Raw genomic sequence first — 16,628 nt, 5'->3', positions numbered from 1 at the left:
ACTGGATTGCTGGGATTTTCTGTCGCTATATGAAAGGCCATATAGCGACTAAATTACCCACAAGTGCGTGCTGTACCATATGTGATACGCAAGGTAATACCTCTCTGACAATGTATTCTGAAGGATTATCGCACTGCACATGTTGTAACAGAACAAAAAAGCTATTTTATGACCTAATACTTTTTAAAAATCTACTTCCGGTTGCATCCCGCCGCAACTGTTACTTATCGTTAACCCCTTACCCCATAGACTATCATGTATGATACGGTGCATTTTCCTTATCGTAAATAATAGTGACCGGCTAGGAGGGATTTAAATAAGTACGAAATCCCTTCTAACCGATCACGATTATTTACAAGAAAAATGCACCGTATCATAGATTATAGTCTATACGGTAAGGCGTTCATAACAAGTAACTGTTGCAGCGGGAAGCTGATTTAATTAGTGTAAGCGTCTGTCTCCGCTGCTCTGGTTCATTATTCCTGTTCAATAGCGTGCATGAATTACGGTGGCTAGTCTTAATAGACACCTTTAGTTGGCCGTGCGGAACGGGCTTACGTACGCAGGAACGTTGCGGGTTGCGAGTGCGCATGCGCACAACGTTCCGTACTGCTGAGCCGCTTGCGTACGTACGCACGTGTCGTTGCGTGCGTACGTTACGGGTTGCGTTGACAAGATGGCGGCGCCCTGCTCGCCCGCTTCGGAATAGCTGCATGTCACCGCTGGATTCTTTGACGCGATAGCTCGCTCAAATGCTACCGGTTCGCTTTTATTTCGCACACTCTCGCCAGCGCGAAGAGATATAAGTGATAACTAGCGCCGGTTCTTCAGATCATTTGTCGATTTTCAAGCTCTTAGGCCTAACTAGATGCCCTGTGTTTACCTCGCAAGAACGACACCTGGCGAAGCAGTTGTCTAGCTTTTAGTCATTTGTTGCATTTTGTTCTATTTGCATAGTTTTTATTCTTTGAACGAAAAAGGCTCACAGTGCACCCACCCTAGTCAACAGTAATTACGGATGAAAATTTCTTCAACACAGCGATGATGTGCTTTGGCGTCTTGTCACTAGACGGCGCTACCGTATACGCGTGTCCCTGAGGGACGCTACGGCACGGCCAACTAGTGTCGTGCTTACACTAGACACTTTTAGTTGGGCGTACGCAGTAATCTTCCGCACGCACCGCTTACTGCGTTGCGTACGCTGTAAATAGTTTAAGCACGTCACTTTTAGATGGTCGTGCCGTAGCGTCCCTCAGGGGCACGCATAAGCGGTAGCGCCATCTAGTGACAAGACGTCAAGGCTAATCAACCCTGTGTTGAAGAAATTTTCATCCGCAATTACTGATAACTAGGCTGGGTGCACTGCGAGCTTTTTCGTTCCAAGAAGAAAAACTATGCTCATTGAACAAAATGTAACAAATGACTAAAAGCTAGAGAACTGCTTCGCCAGGTGTCGTTCTTTCCAGGTAAACACAGGGCATTTAGTTAGGCCTAAGAGCTTGAAAATTGTCTAATGATCTGAAAAACCGGGGCTAGTTATCACTTATACCTCTACGCGTGGGCGAGAGTGTGCGAAATAAAAGCGAACCGCTACTATTTGAGCGAGCTATCGCGTCAAAGAATCCGGAGGTGCATTTATGCACCACCGCAAGCATTTATTCCGAAGCGGGCGAGCAGGGCGCCGCCATCTTATCAACGGAGCCCGTAGCGCACGCACAACGACACGATACGTGCATACGTACGCAAGCGGCCCAGCGGTACGGAACGTTCTGCGCTTACTGCGTACGCCCAACTAAAAATGTCTAATATATACGGGGTATCCCACATACAATAAATCAAGTTTAAACAGAAGCATCCTTAAGAATAAAAATCAAGTGAATGTAGTTAGGAATAATAAGTCGATGCTAATTACCATTAAAGACATGGTTCTAATCGCTCAGGTGCGCTCTGGGAAGTTGTCGAGCGCCTTGAAAACGGTCCGACCTAGGTGCTACCCGCGGAGTAGGCTTAGCCCATATTATTAGACAAAGATAGAAGCCAGCGAAGTCCGCCTGAACGCGCCGCGATTACCAACCTCTCATTGGAGACTTCGTGAAGTGCTCGCGTGCCGTTAACAGCCACTACCGCTTATCGCCGCCGCGGTGGCTCAGTGGCTATGGTGCTCGGCTGCTGACACGAAAGACGCGGGTTCGATCCCGGCCGCGGCGGCTAGAATTTCTTTGCAGGAGAAATTCTAGAGGCCCGTGTACTGTGCGCTGTCTGTGCACGGTAAAGAACCCCATGTGGTTGAAATTTCCAGAGCCCTTCACTACGGCGTCTCTCATAGCCTTAGTCGCTTTGGGACGTTAAACCCCACAAAACCAAACCAACCCACTACCGCTTATCGCCATATCAGGCACCATGGTGCACCTGTGGTAGACACGGTACACTAAGGGATTTAGCTTGGTTAAACCTATTATAATGCGAAAACATTCCAAAATCTCCCGGAACCCATTTTGGAAATGACCCGGGCCAAATTTGTTGGCGGCCATTATATCGGGCGCGGTCAGTTTTGGTTGCACAACTTTGTAGATCGCAGTCGTGTAGTGCACAGTCGATTATGGTTGGACATCTGACCTTTAACTTAGGTTTCGTTTGGTTTATAGGGTTTAACGTCCCAAAGCGACTAAGGCTATGAGAGACGCCGTAGTGGAGGGCTCCGGAAATTTCGACCACCTGGGGTTCTTTAACATGCACTGACATCGCACAGTACACGGGCCTCTAGAATTTCCCCCCCAAAGAAATTCAACCGCCGCGACCGGGATCGAACCCGCGTCTTTCGGGTCAGCAGCCGAGCACCATAACCACTGAGCCACCGCGGCGGCGACGTTTAACTTACGGCTGTTGCTAAAGTGGCATTGCAAGGTGACACCGAGGTCAAATTTATGCACATTCCATAGAACTTTTGCATTTAGATCTGTCGCTCATGACTGTCAATCTTGTGAGCAGCAAAACTACAGTGCGCAGTCATGTTCATAACAGTCTCACCCCTGCAAATCTTTCTTTGTTCTTTTTGATTCACACAGTGTGAGAGGAACATCGTTAACCAATTTTCCGCGAAACGAAGACTAGCGAAAGCGTTTTTGCATGTACTTTACTATAATACTTAGCGGAGCGAGAAGCTCACGTGTTGACATCATGTTGGCTGCTTAAATTGTCACTGTAGAGTGCCGTGCATATGTACAGTCTTTGCCAAAGGTAACCAGGCTGAACGGTTTGTTTCTCAGTCGTATATCGAAGCTGTTATGCCAGCCCTCAAGCTCTAAATATCTGCACGGTAAGGAGAACTCTTGTCCTCACCTTACAAAAGCACTTTGATCTTTAGGGAAGCTGTAAGGGCTCTACTATACGAATGAGAAGCAAGCCATGCAGCCTGGTTACTTTTGGCAAAGTGGCAGAGACTGTACCAGTCGCGATTGCATCTGTTTTCCTGCAAGCATTTCTAGGAGAACGTTTTCCTTCAGCTGTTACACACCGCGGCGAATTCCCTTCCAAGTACGCCTTCCAGCCAGTGGCGTCGGATCGATTGTCATGCCGTTACGGTTAATTGCCGCCAATATCGGCAGTCATTTGTGATTTCACGCGAGGTGATTATGAGAACCAGGCCGTTCTGAGAACCGGTCGACACCATGGCTGGAGGGCCTCTTTTAGGGGGAATTCCCCGCTGCGTTCATGAGTTGTATCCGACTATAGCTGCGGCCACCCTATCCGGATCTCATCTCCTCGCCTAAATATGACGCCCCTGCCTAAATTTCTATCTAACATTCACGAGTATCGGGGCTCTGTTCTGCCTGGGTAAATTTTCTCTTCTTGAGTTCACCTGCGATATAATGCACTCGCATTTATCTCCTGACCCGCGCTGCAGTCTTCATCCGCCTTACCTTTCGTTTGTGCACCTGCAGGTTCACGCGACGTCCACCGAAGGAAAGTCAGCGGCCTGCACAGCTCCTGACCCCAAGTCCATTCACATGGGGAACTTGGTCGGCCGCCATGGCCACAAAAGCGGCCAGCAGCGTCTTGCGTCGGCTGAAGCCATCGTCTACGTGCGCACGGGGCCTTGCACGAGCACAGAACCAGGTCGTCTCTGCGCCATCTTCCGGAAGCTCGAAGCTCTCAACGACTACCTGAGGCCAATAGGCCTCGAACTAATCGAAGTTCTGCCCGGAAGACTCTCCCTGGCGTGGTACCAAGAACCCTGGGTAGTAACTGCGATCCAGAACGCGTCCCGGTACCAACCACGAAAACAGGAAGACTGTCAGAACCTCGCCGGCAACGGGGACAATGCTCGTCTGACTGAAGGGGAACGACTGAGAGCCCTGTCCGTCGTCCAAGACATCCTCAAGAACCACCGCTGCGTTGTGTCGGTCGACGTAGTGGGAGAAGCGTTTGCAGGTCACGAAAAGCTTATCGCCGAGGCCATCACCCAGGCAGGGCCGTTTCTGAGGTCACTCAGGATCAGATCCGTTTACCGTGTAAGCCAGGCTCTCGTGGACTACCTGGGAAAAGCCATCGGGTCCCTAAACCACCTGCAAGAGCTGGTCTGGACGCATGACAAACTGCAGAAGTGCCCGTCGGGCAGTCTCCTGACCTTTCTCCGAATGACGACCACGCTCTCCGTTCTTGAACTGACAGAGGTGCACATGCCTGCGCCACATGCGGCCGCGCTCTTCAGGTCGCTCAGCAGGAATAAGAGCCTTAAGACGCTTTGCCTTAGTGCCTGCCTGGTCATCCGTGATCCCAACGTGACGAGCAAATTATTGTGCGACTACGTCGGCAGCGCACACTGCGGGCTGCTTTCTCTGACGGTCCGCAAGAGCTGCACCAGTCACCCACCCTCCCTCAAAGCCATCGTGGACGGCGTCTGCATGAACACAAAGCTGCAAGATCTGGACGTCGCGGGATTCTTCTTGGGCAGATGGAACTTCGGCGTCATCGCCAAGCTCTTAACAGAAAACCAAACGCTTCGCCGACTCACACTCATAGGCACGTCCTGGTTTGAGGCCTTCCAAGGGCGCTTCGACTCTAGGGAGGGCTGGAAGAATTGTGACAGCGAAGGGCCACGTGACATGGCGCTATGCCTGAGAGGTATCGCTCGCCAGGAGTCCCTGGAACAGCTCACCGTGGATGTATCCACGTTCACGGCCAAAGAGTTCACTTCGTTCTGCGAGGCCGTGCGTGCCAACAAGATTATCCGCACGGTCACGTTGGCCCGCGTACACGACGACGACGTGAGCGCCTTTTGCGGAATCATCCGGCAGACCGGCTTGGAATACCGCATACGCCTGGAACATAACTACGTCGTCAAAGAGCGGTCGGGTGACCTGTCCGAATACCCCAATTTGATACAGACCGTGGTTTGGGATGTCGGAAACCTCCGGCGCACGCAGTTCTTCGAGAAATCCCTCGACTTGTTGCTTCGTTGCACTCAGATCACGTCGCTGAGTCTGAGCGTGAGCCACGCTCGCCTGTTGGACGCCGACGCCCTATCAACCATCGCAGTGTTCTTAGAGACAACCACAAAGCTCAGAACTCTAGAACTCAAGCTTCCGGTGAGCGGCGTTCCGCAAGTGAGTCATGGAAGCCTGGTTGAAGCCTTGTCCAAGAACAGTAGCCTCCGCACTCTGCGACTTCACGACATGCGTCTCACTGCAACCGAGACGAGTCAACTGGCCCTCGTCGTAACAGGAAGCAAAATGTTTTGCGACTTCGGCTTCTTTGTATGCGAGAGCAACCGCGGTGCCCTGGAAATGTTCCTCTTCGAGCTGCAGTCGCGCTTCTGGAAAAACTACACCATGCTCCAGCTGAGCCACAGTCCAGTGGATGAGGAGACGGATTACCTGTGCATCCAGCGAGTCATCAGACGCAACCGCGCCCTGGCCATGAGGGCCTCGCACTTCGTGATGGGCGTCACACAAAGCAAGAGCTGCGCAAGGGCGCTCGAAGAGGTATCAAGCGGACAAGGCGTGATCAGAGAGGTCTCCGAGTTTGCCGGCGTGGACGAGGTTACTGCCGCCGCCGTCGTGAATCAAGCATTGGATTGCCTCGTCGAGATGGACGGCTACATGAAGGCCACGGGAGTGGTGCGAAACAGCGTCATCTGCCGCTTGGCGAGCGAAGGCGGCAACCGGCCGGTGCAGCTGGACGGACTCGATGCCGATAGCTGGCGCCACGTGCGGAAGTTTCTAAAGTTGGCAGATGTGGTAGACGAGTGAAATCTACCTCATAGTCCTCATTGAATGTGCTGTGATTGATGAATGTAACGCTGCTGTAAATAAAGCTTAAATACTGCAAATACAGTCCGAGACCATGTGCCGTGAATGCGAGACACGCTTAGGCAATTCAATTTGCTGACAAACGTGGTCTTAGCGCAAACTTTCGTGGTACGTATGGGCAGTACTATTGCCTTTTGCTACCATGCATGCCTTGGCTGCCCGCTAAGAATGCTAAATGAAATCATTACTATTATGGTGATCTTTACCGTGCAAGCAAGGATAAAACTTCACTGCCACTGGTCGAGATGCCACCTTGTAGCGAAGTCTCTCCGTGTAACTTTAGTAAATATGCGCTGCATGAACTGCGTACGAATTTTTCTGTTTAAACTGCCTGTAATAATAATAGACGCTAGTGTCCCTGCACCAGCATTCCCGAGGAGAGGGTAGGAGTTGAACGCATATCGCTTCGCAAGAATGGTGTCTAAATTCGTTAGCACAGAATCAACGGGACTCCTTCTCGATACTATAACTGACAAAGCCAGACAGCGGCGGTGGTTACTGCAAGAGCCCACAGGGGGAGCGAAAAGAAGAAAGAGGTGCCGTAATGGAGTGCTCCGGAATAATTCTGACCGGCTGGGGATCCACAACGGGCTGACGCGATGTGTATGGCGTTAGAAGAGTGGTACGCTCGTGCCTGCGCATGTGCTATATGTAAACCCACTTTGTATGGGAGAGTGGGGCGAGATGGGATATTTAAAAGTCAATGGCGTGACAATGCGACATTTTGCTGCTTCGGCGGCGTGACGATGCAGGGAGGGGCTGTCCCCGACATTGGATGGAAAGGGTTCCTGTGACGGGTTGCAGCCGCTTACTTCTTGAGCAGTGGTGTTTGAAGCTTATTCAATTCAATTTATTTTCGAATTTTTTTACAGGAAATACAAACACTTTTTGGAGCCATAGCCATCTATTAGCCATCTATTATCTATTCGCGCCGCCAAGGGTTCGACTCCCAGTCTTGGATGTTGATGCAATTTTTTTTTCTAGGATCTGGACCTCCGGATTAGTGCACATATTCTGTTTAGGGATGGCTGTTGGTTAGATTCTTTTATGCGTCACGCAGCTACCATGGCCGCGGCCAGTCGGCGGTGTCGCTCCGGCGGGTGGGGCAGCTCCCCCCCAAAGGGGAATTGCCGCGCGAGGCGCGCCGACCTTTGAGCGTGCCAAAAGCGACCAGAGCTAGGAGAGGGAAAGGCGCGAAGTCGCCGAGATTCAAAGTCTCACTATGGTTTATGGTTATTGGCGGGTTTAACGTCCCAAAGCAAATCAAGCTATGAGGGACGCCGTAGTGGAGGGCTAAGGATATTTCGACCAGCTGGGGTTTTTTAACATGCACTGACATCGCACAGTACACGGGCCTTTAGAATTTCCCCTCCGGCGACATTCGACCGGCGCGGCCGGGATCGAACCCGCGTCTTTCGGGTCAGCAGCCGAGTGCTATACGGAGTGTCATATGGCAGCCAAGTTGCTGTTGCTGGTTCACCAAAATATTGGTGAAACGGCGTCCTCTAACAATCTAAGAATACCGCACCTTTTCTGAAAGCCACTTTCAGAGCAGTGCTGACCTCTTACCAAGCTCTTTCAGGCGAATAAAATGTTTTACAATCAATCAAATGGCTTCTTCCAGCCAGAGTAAATAAGCGTGAGCTACCTGTCGACACACCTGCCGTTCAATAAGATGTCGGCGACTGAAGGACACTTGTGAACCAGCTTCTTTCAGTGCGAAAACACTATCTCACGAGTCAAACCGGCTCACCGGTTTGTGTGAAGCTTGGCCTAGAGGGTGACCTTGGGCAAATCATAAATAAATTGCACTGCAGCACGCCAGCACGGGTCCAGTGCAGGCAACCGCCGAAGAGGAGAAAGGCGGTTGTGATCAATTCGCGAGACCTTCCTGATGATCCGCCTTTTGAATTGACTATACGTCGCTCTGCCACCGCCATGACCGCTGCCTTCTGGTCTTCACCCGGAACTCCTTAGCGCCCTTCCAAAATAAATATTGCTGCGACTGCGATCAGATCATCTTAGCTGGCCACTGCAAGAGAGCAAAACGCTATCACTGCAGCCGAAAACGTACAGAGGGCAAAACAAATGTCTCGAACGAGCGAACTGTCTGTTCCCACTTCCCAAAGCCGCTGCGACCAAGAAGTCGAAAAATGACAACGAAATCATATACGTTTAACTGCACATGATTGCATCCAAACCACTTTTAGCCAAATATTATCTATAGATATCGCGTGTTCAGCCCGAAACACACCCAGTGTTAACGTGTTCTAGACAAGCATTTTGCCCTCTGCACGCCTCGTGCTAAACTTTAACACACTCTCACGCTGTGCATTGGAAATAGTCGTCTTCGTCAATTAATACTAATATGAAACTAATATTTGCTCCTTGCGCTATATAGCGGTTGATGTATATGTAAATATCCATCTTATCCAACCATCCATTCTTCTTCAATGCATTGCTATTGCACAGGGCCCTTTCCCGTTCTTTAACTACGACGTTACAACAGAGCTTGTCCGTGTCCTCTTTCTGTGTGTCCTGCGTATCTTTTGCACGCTACCTCCTTCCAATGGGAGCCGGAAAAATGTCCCCCCAAAAAAATATACCCGGAAGATACGTCCCCGGAACATACATCCCCGGAAAAAACGTCCCTATTTGAGAAGTAGGACAAAATGTCCCCAAACTCGTGACACCAAACATATCGTAAGCTGCCGCAATTTGAGCATCCGGCCGCATCGTATGTGTGCATGCATGTGACTCGCATGCATGTACGGCTGACGTGAGGCGGATACAAATTGTTTGCAGGTGGAACGAGTCACTGACCGGTAAACGCAACGTCATGGTCAGAGCAACGCAAGTGTGGCAGTGGTTTATCGCTCAACGCTTGGAAGGCTTGCAACAAAACACATGATGAGAAGGACATCTCGATACACAAGCTAAATGGTATTGGTTTTCACCGAGTAACTCATGTCCTTTTACTGTCGTCGCATTTCACTGATTTTATGCGACATCATTTTCACCGTGATATCAAGGCTCTGACTGCGCGTGTCTTCTTGGCAAGCTGTAACATTGCAAGCTACAACGATTACATGTGTTGGCACGGAAGCGACTAAACAACGAATGGATACGGGGCGTCCATGAAGAACAATGATGGCGGCGGAGCGGAAGTGGTCCAGAGCAAGTGCGTCTCTGGATCGTTCGGCGCTTCTGCGAAGTCACCTTCAGAAGTGCTTTTTCTTTGTATGACCTGGACTGCATGACCATGGCGCGGTCTGGTACTACAACTTACTTCATGCTTACATCTATTATCAAATCCAAAGGAGAGTCTAATAAAGAGGGCAATTCTCTTTCAAGTGGGTTCCGGAAGAAATTTTTTTATTCACTTGGGGTCATTTTTTCCTTCACGGTGCTTCCTCAAGTGACCTTTTTTCCAGAGACTTTTTTTCGGGGGACGTTTCTTCCTAAACCCCCTTCCAATATAGGCCATACTGCGAACGATAATCACCCCCTTCTACATCTTTTTGTCCTAATTCTCTGTCCAAACTTTTTGCATTGTCCGAACAAAGGCAGGTCTGTCTTCCACGGACACGGGTTTGCTGCGAAGGAGGTGGTAATATACGCGGCAGAATAACTGATAAAAATAACGAAAGTACCTCACTTGGCATGCAGATTTCTCTGAAGTGCGCCATTGCCACAGAGTTTATTAAACTAGGGCGCAACAGATAGAGCACTTCTAGGTTCCCGCACAAAAGCGAGCGCTAATTGTGATATCTGTTTGCTGCTAAAACGGCCCGAAAGAAACTCGAATTATGCAACATTTTCTTGAATAACCCGGATTTGAACTACATACATATATTTGTAGGTATAGCTCCGGATGACAAGTATGAACTGATCACACGTCTCCGTTTTCTGTGTTGTGATTAATGGCTGCAAAACGCACTGACAGCCATAAATAATAATGGCCAATTCAATTTTTGAAAACTAATAATGAGCCCCTAACACCTGAATCACTTGTTGAGCGAACTGAGGCCGGAGTTCGGCACGGTATAATTGTTATCTACGACGTCAATGATGTCAGTCAACCGGGATGGTGATTCCGAAAAAGCCCAGGATAAAAAGGTGCAGTGAATTGAGATGGTAGTACACGGTAAAGAATCCTACCTGGGTGAAAAAATCCGCAGCCCTCGACAGCGGTGTGACTAATGGCCGACATTTTTCCTTTGACACAAAGAAACCCCACAGTCACATATATGCCCTCGATATTTGTCCACAGGGGGAGAAGCCTAGGGAGTGGTCTCCGTGTTTCTAAGAATCTTCCCATAGAACTTGGGCCAGTGGGGTTCGCCAGAAAGGCTACATATTAGGGGTGTGCGAATATTCGAAATTTTCTAATATAATTCGAATAGTATATTTCTAGTATTCGTATTCGATTCGAAACCTAAGTATTCGTGTTGTTTCGAATATTCGATCCGACGCGAATATTCGTACCCAGCCGAATATTCTATTGCGAGCACCGGCGTTCATTTCGGTCCGCAAGTCTTATCAAAAGAGACATAACAATATAGCGGCGATCAGAGCAATGCGTAACGTTGGGCCATGCAGTAGCTGACTGCCCTGGTGAGCTTCTTTGTGGCTATGCCTGCGAAGCTGGTATAGTCAGAGCTCTGCACGAAATACCTCGCAATACGTGCCAGTTCAGTGCCAAGTGAGAGCGCATTTTTGTGGCTGGAGAAGTCGCTTCAGCTAGAAGGGAACTAGCTACTTCTGCCTGACCGTGTGGAGCAGCAGGTTTTCCTTCACGACAACCTTTTATGTTCATCCCAGCAACGCGCTTTTGTACTTATGCTGTGTACTAGCCATCTTTGATATTTCCACTCTTCTATGAGTAATGTTCGAGACTTTGATACTTTTTGTGCAGTCACAGACATCTTTTGTGTTCATTTCATCACTGATAGTTGAACTGTGATGTTCTTGGGTGCTCAAATAACGTTTTGTAGGGGTTAAATTCTTCTGTCCTTGATTATTCGATATTCGATTCGATATTCGGAACCAAGTATTCGTATTCGATTCGTATTCGAAAAATTTGGTATTCGCACACCCCTACTACATATTTGCTATTTTTCCCTTCCGACCCTGCCCCGCATTCATCGTCGCTGACGTCATGGATAACCATTACTGGTTATGGAAAGGGGGAGAGGGTCGTTTCCTAACCAGGACGAATAGTTCTTCAAATAGTAAGTTTTCTAAAAAAATTCTGAGAAAACTGCACGGGGAAAATTGCCAGCAGCATGACTGCGCCTCGATGGCTTCTAGAGTAATAACACCTTTCAATTCTTGAGATTGCGGTACACGATAAGGAATGGTAACTGCGTGGAACAAATCGGGAGCTCTCCATTACGCAGAAGTTCTTGAATTTGGGCGTGTTGGTTCATAACTTTTCAGGAGGACCCAGGGGCGCAATAAAAGACACGGACATAGAAGTAGACATAGAAGCGCTCGTCCCTGTCTACTTCTATGTCCGTGTCTTTTATTGCGCCCCTCTGTCCTCTCCATTACGGCCTGACTCAACTTACGTTCTTTCTTTGATACATAGAAACTCCCACAGTCAGAGATATAGGCACCCTGCGCATCTAACGGATGGATGGATGGATGGATGGATGGATGGATGGATGGATAGGAGCGCCCCCTTTGAAACGGGGTGGTGGCAATTGCCACCATGCTCAGCTTTTCTTTATTTATTATTTTTTTGTTTACTGTGTTGGCAATTCTCATTAAGATTCTCCATCAACTTTGCCTACGGTTTCCTACTATTCTAACCTTATGCCACATCTCTGCTTTTCAGCCACCAATCCTCCAATCGCTTTTTGCTGACTTCCACTGCAGATTTATTTACATGACCATTGTTATCTTTAAACCCTAGGGCCTCAGAAAGAGTGACTGTGCCTGCATCGACATCCGGATGGATACCATCACATTTGATTATGAGGTGTTCAATTGTTTCCACAGATCTACCACACACTGCACATGTGTCATCTTCTTCGTTAAATTTCTTTTTGTAGCTGCGCGTTCTAAGACACCCTGATCTAGCTTCAAAAAGTAGGGCACTGCCTCTTGAGTTATCATAGAAAAATTCTTTCCTGATCTGCCTTTTCCAGAATCGATATAGTTCTACACTATGTTTCTTTTCCATTGAATTCATCCAATTTTTAACTTCCGCGTTTTTAACCTGTCGTTTAATGCTCTTTCTTTCTCCGTCCTCATGACCGGCATACTTACTGGTTAGTTTTCTAGTTCTTTTCCGCCACTGTGAGTCAACGTTCTTTCTGTATAAATATTTAAATACCTTAGCTGCCCATCTGTTATCGTCCAATTTCCTCAGGCGTTCCTCATATAGTATTTTACTCTTAGCTTCCCGTGCCTCGAATGATGCCCAACCCATATCCCCTTGTACTGCCTCGTTTGTGGTTTTGCCGTGGGCACCTAGTGCTAATCTTCCAACAGCTCTCTGATTTACGTCTAATCTCGACTGAACTTCTGCCCTTAAGCACAGAACCGCATTGCCGAAAGTAAGTCCCGGCACCATTATTCCTTTCCAAATACCTCTTAGTACTTCATATTTGTTGTACCCCCATAATGCCCTATGTTTCATTATCCCGGCGTCTCTTCGTCCTTTTGCCCTAAGAGCCTGTTCATGCTTTTCCGTGTATATCTGCCCTTCGTTTAGCCATATCCCGAGGTATTTGTATATTTGTAACCGAGGTATTTGTAACTCCAGCGCGACGCGCGCGCCACTGGCGGCGGCGCGCGCGTCCCTGTCAGGAAGGCGGGGGCAGTCTGACAGCTCCCGCTGTGTTGCGCGCGCTGTCGCGAAGCGGTTGTGAATGTCCTTCCCGAGCACAAAATGACACATAACAGCAGCAGGACACATTGCTGTGTTGTAGGATGCAATAATACATATATAAATTCGCCTCGGACAAGGTTTTATGGATTTCCAACCTGACATTGGGAGACGGCCTACCCTTCGCGACGGGCAACACGCGCGCGCGGTTTCTGGTCAAACAATGGTCAAACTCGTGCGGAAGACGCTTACTTGACTCATGCATTACCTTCTAGACAGGTCTTTGATTCATGGCAAATTCAGCAGACTCGGAGGAATGCTAGTAGCTCCCTGGGAACCCTTCCCTCTTCGTGCACCCACGATTTGCGGTCATTGACTTGGCTCTCAACAATATGTGGGCTTAAAAAGCCACGCCGAAACTCGCCCGCAGTAACACCTTAGGAAGGAGCCCAAATTTTGTGCTGCACAGAATCGTTTACCTTAGTTCCAGCTATGCGCAGAATCCTTTCTCGCTTCCACTGCGCCTTGTCGTCCTGCGTCTTTTTCGACACTAAAGGCAAGTTTTCAGGGGCAACGGCAACATGCTCTTGATAAATCTTTGCCTCCACGTCTGAAGGACTGGGTGATAATTTAGTACAATAATCATATATACTAATGTCGAAGAGTCAGGACACTTGTACTAAATGCGTAGAAATTAAGCAAACCTTGCAAGGAAATTCCGCTTTCTGAGCACAAGCTTTCTGCAAAAATCCTGCATGAAATAGCCGGGATACTCCATTTTTGCAGAATCCCAGTTTAAAAGTTTTACGTTTTCGGCAGGAGTTTCAGTGCGCGCCGGCGCTTCGCCGCAGCTTGCATTCTCTTCTGCTTGCAAAAGCTCGTTCATTGGACATCTCATATCACCAAAATACTGACGCACGTGTTGTAGCGATAATGGCCTGGCAGTTGCTGAAAAAAGAGAAAATATGAGTGGTAGATTACGCAATGGGCGCACCATTTCAAGGCGTAGTTTGAACAGGGTATTCCACGTCGAAAACCGAAGGTGTGGCAAACGAGAATGTTATGAAGTCAGGTTTGCGCCGTTCGCTCGGAAACCGGAGTTTTATAGTTACCTTCAATGTTATGCCGCCTGGCCGTCTTTGAAAGTTCAGGGTAAGCCTTTCTAAATGCGGGAACACCCCAGGCTTGCGGGTGGCTCGTTTTGGAGAGCGTTTAACACCGCTCCAAAAACACGGCAACGGCAGCAGCGTGTTTACATTTGCTTGCCTTGCAACTGCAGCTCGCGGCTACAAGCTGTATACTGGAAGATAGCTACATAAAAAAAAAATGAATGAGAGTGCAGTGATGACAGGCATTAGATAGAAATATTTTTAATTTGATCGTTTTCGGTGGCGCAGTGATGCTTGTCTGCGCAATGCACCGGGCTGCTACTTCGCTTCCTTCGCACGACCCCACCTCATTCACGTTGTGTACATGGTCAGCTTCAAAAAGCTTCGTTCCTTTCCTGACGTTCGCTCCTCGAAAGAATTTTTCAGCCTCATGAATGAATAGGTCGAAATCCCGGCTCCACGAACAGCGGCAGCCGCTAGCAGACGTCATCCCTTCGCAGTCGCGGGGCGAGCCTTCCTGACAGGGACGAGGAACTGGCCGCGCGGGGGAGCTGAACGCAGCCCCTACGGTGGCGGTGCCTGGCGGGTGCAGGGTGCCTATAGCCTAGATATTTGCACACAGGGCAGAAGCCTAGGTAGTGGTGTCCGTGTTTCCAAGCATCGGCTCATCGAAATTGGGCGGAAAGAGCTCGCGAAAAGGGACACATAATATTAAAGGTTATTTTCCCGACCGATCCTCCGACCCGTATGCCGTTTCCGACGTCATGGATAGCTATGACTTCTCTGGAAAGCAGGAGGGGGTGGGGGGGAGGTAGATTTTTAACCAGGATAAACTGTGAAGTTCCTGAGAAAACTGCGCAGTTGTTTTTCTTTTTGCAGCGGTACGGCTTTGCTTGGGGGTTCTAGTGATTAGTTACTCATTTCGAGTCTACTCGACATTGTAAAATTTTGCTAAGAGTCATATTAATAACAAAACAGATCTTCACATGGTTGATCTGGCTGCACGCATTTATAGTTGGAAAAGTTAAAATTCAGGGGGGAAAATATCAGAAAGAAACGAATGTAAAAGGCGTTCTCTGAAACCGTCGATCGATTCGGAAATAGCGGAGGCAACATATACCTTCCCTCAAGACTGACGAAGGTATTCAAGTTTCTAACACTAACTTCCAGAAATTTTTGTACACGTGCACATATTTTACCAATCCGAAAATAACTAAAACACGTGTGAAATGTGAGCGGGCATAAATTCCGAGTAAAGCGTTGTTATAGTCGGATACACCTTGAGAACGAAGGGCTTTACCCTGTCAAAGGAACTTCTTCCTGTCAATGGGGTTAGCCGAATATCCTCTCCCTGCTAGGATGACAAAGCAGGGAGCGGCGTCACAATGGAGAGAGGGGTCACCCCAACCATAGACCAAGGGGACAATTCCGTTCCAACTACCACTTCCTGCTTGGTCACTCTAACAGGGTCAGGGGAATCGGGGTCAGGGCAGCTTAACTCTTTCAGTGTATTTCTTTTGACCTCCCGCGAAAATCTTCCCCTTATCTCCCCCACACTACAGCCAGCACCAACCCCCCCCCCCCCCCCCCCCCACCCCCCCGCACCTATTCCTGCCCTTCTGAGTCCTTATTGTCCGCCCGGAAGCATAAAGACTTCTGGAAGGACCAGTTGGCATGAGTCACTGGAACTAGGAAGGGTTCTTCTGGTGGGTTTCTAGGTCAGCTGTCGTTTTGTATCTTGGATGCCTGGAGAGTGAGTCACAAGTTGCCGGACAGCCAATCACAGCCAACCTCACTGCCTTGATAAAGCGGGCGAACGTGGCAGGTAGTCCAAACGTCCATCTCCTCTTCGGTTGATTGTGGTGCGCTGTTTGGTGATCCAGGAAAAACACCGCTTCGACGGCCGTGGCCTGCTGAGATCTTGTCGACCGGGCGTGTTTACCAGGTTAGTGGTTCCATCTACTGATTGCGTTTTGTCTCTCCGTTTTGTCTTTCTTCCCGCGTTGTATATTCAGACGGCACAGAACGCACGCGAAGGTTATGTTAAGGATGTGGAAGTGGCAAAGACAAAGAAAACGCCCAAACGGCAATCTAGGTGGCTCGCTGTAGAGTGTACGTCTTTTCCGTCCGTGCCTTTCATTTCGCTGCTAACCTGGAACTCTGGTCTTAATTACCATATGTGCTTATCGTGTCCCAGCGGTGATGGAAAGATAACGCGTCGAGCTTTATCTTGTATCCCGTAATCTTTGCCCTGTAATCCTTGTAATTCATCACATTTCCATTGTTTTCACAACGGAGGCAGGTCTTTACTCTTTACACTTGGTCTTTAGGCTTTAGATTATACACGTGCTTTTTAAAACTAGTGCTCTC

The 16,628-nt window shown here is 48.8% G+C and overlaps 2 protein-coding genes across 2 annotated transcripts in view; one reads left to right on the top strand and one right to left on the bottom strand.

Moving 5' to 3' along the window:
* LOC149348899 (uncharacterized) overlaps positions 1-4,760 on the bottom strand; it is a 38,362-nt gene extending 33,602 nt beyond the window's left edge. Inside the window, exon 1 of the mRNA XM_089541018.1 lies at positions 3,921-4,760. The gene's annotated coding sequence lies outside the window, so the exon portion shown is untranslated. The remainder of the gene's footprint in view (positions 1-3,920) is intronic.
* LOC149348898 (uncharacterized) lies at positions 4,008-6,251 on the top strand. The gene has a single exon (XM_089541019.1). The coding sequence runs from the start codon at positions 4,008-4,010 to the stop codon at positions 6,249-6,251; it is 2,244 nt and encodes a 747-aa protein (XP_089397145.1).
* Positions 6,252-16,628: the final 10,377 nt, after the last annotated feature.

This window comes from Amblyomma mixtum, chromosome 4 (genome assembly GCF_055824585.1).
Source record: "Amblyomma mixtum isolate Tamu chromosome 4, ASM5582458v1, whole genome shotgun sequence".
In the NCBI taxonomy this organism is placed as follows: domain Eukaryota; kingdom Metazoa; phylum Arthropoda; class Arachnida; order Ixodida; family Ixodidae; genus Amblyomma; species Amblyomma mixtum.
Note: the sequence above shows the minus strand (reverse complement) of the source record. Positions and strands in the feature narration are given on the sequence as shown.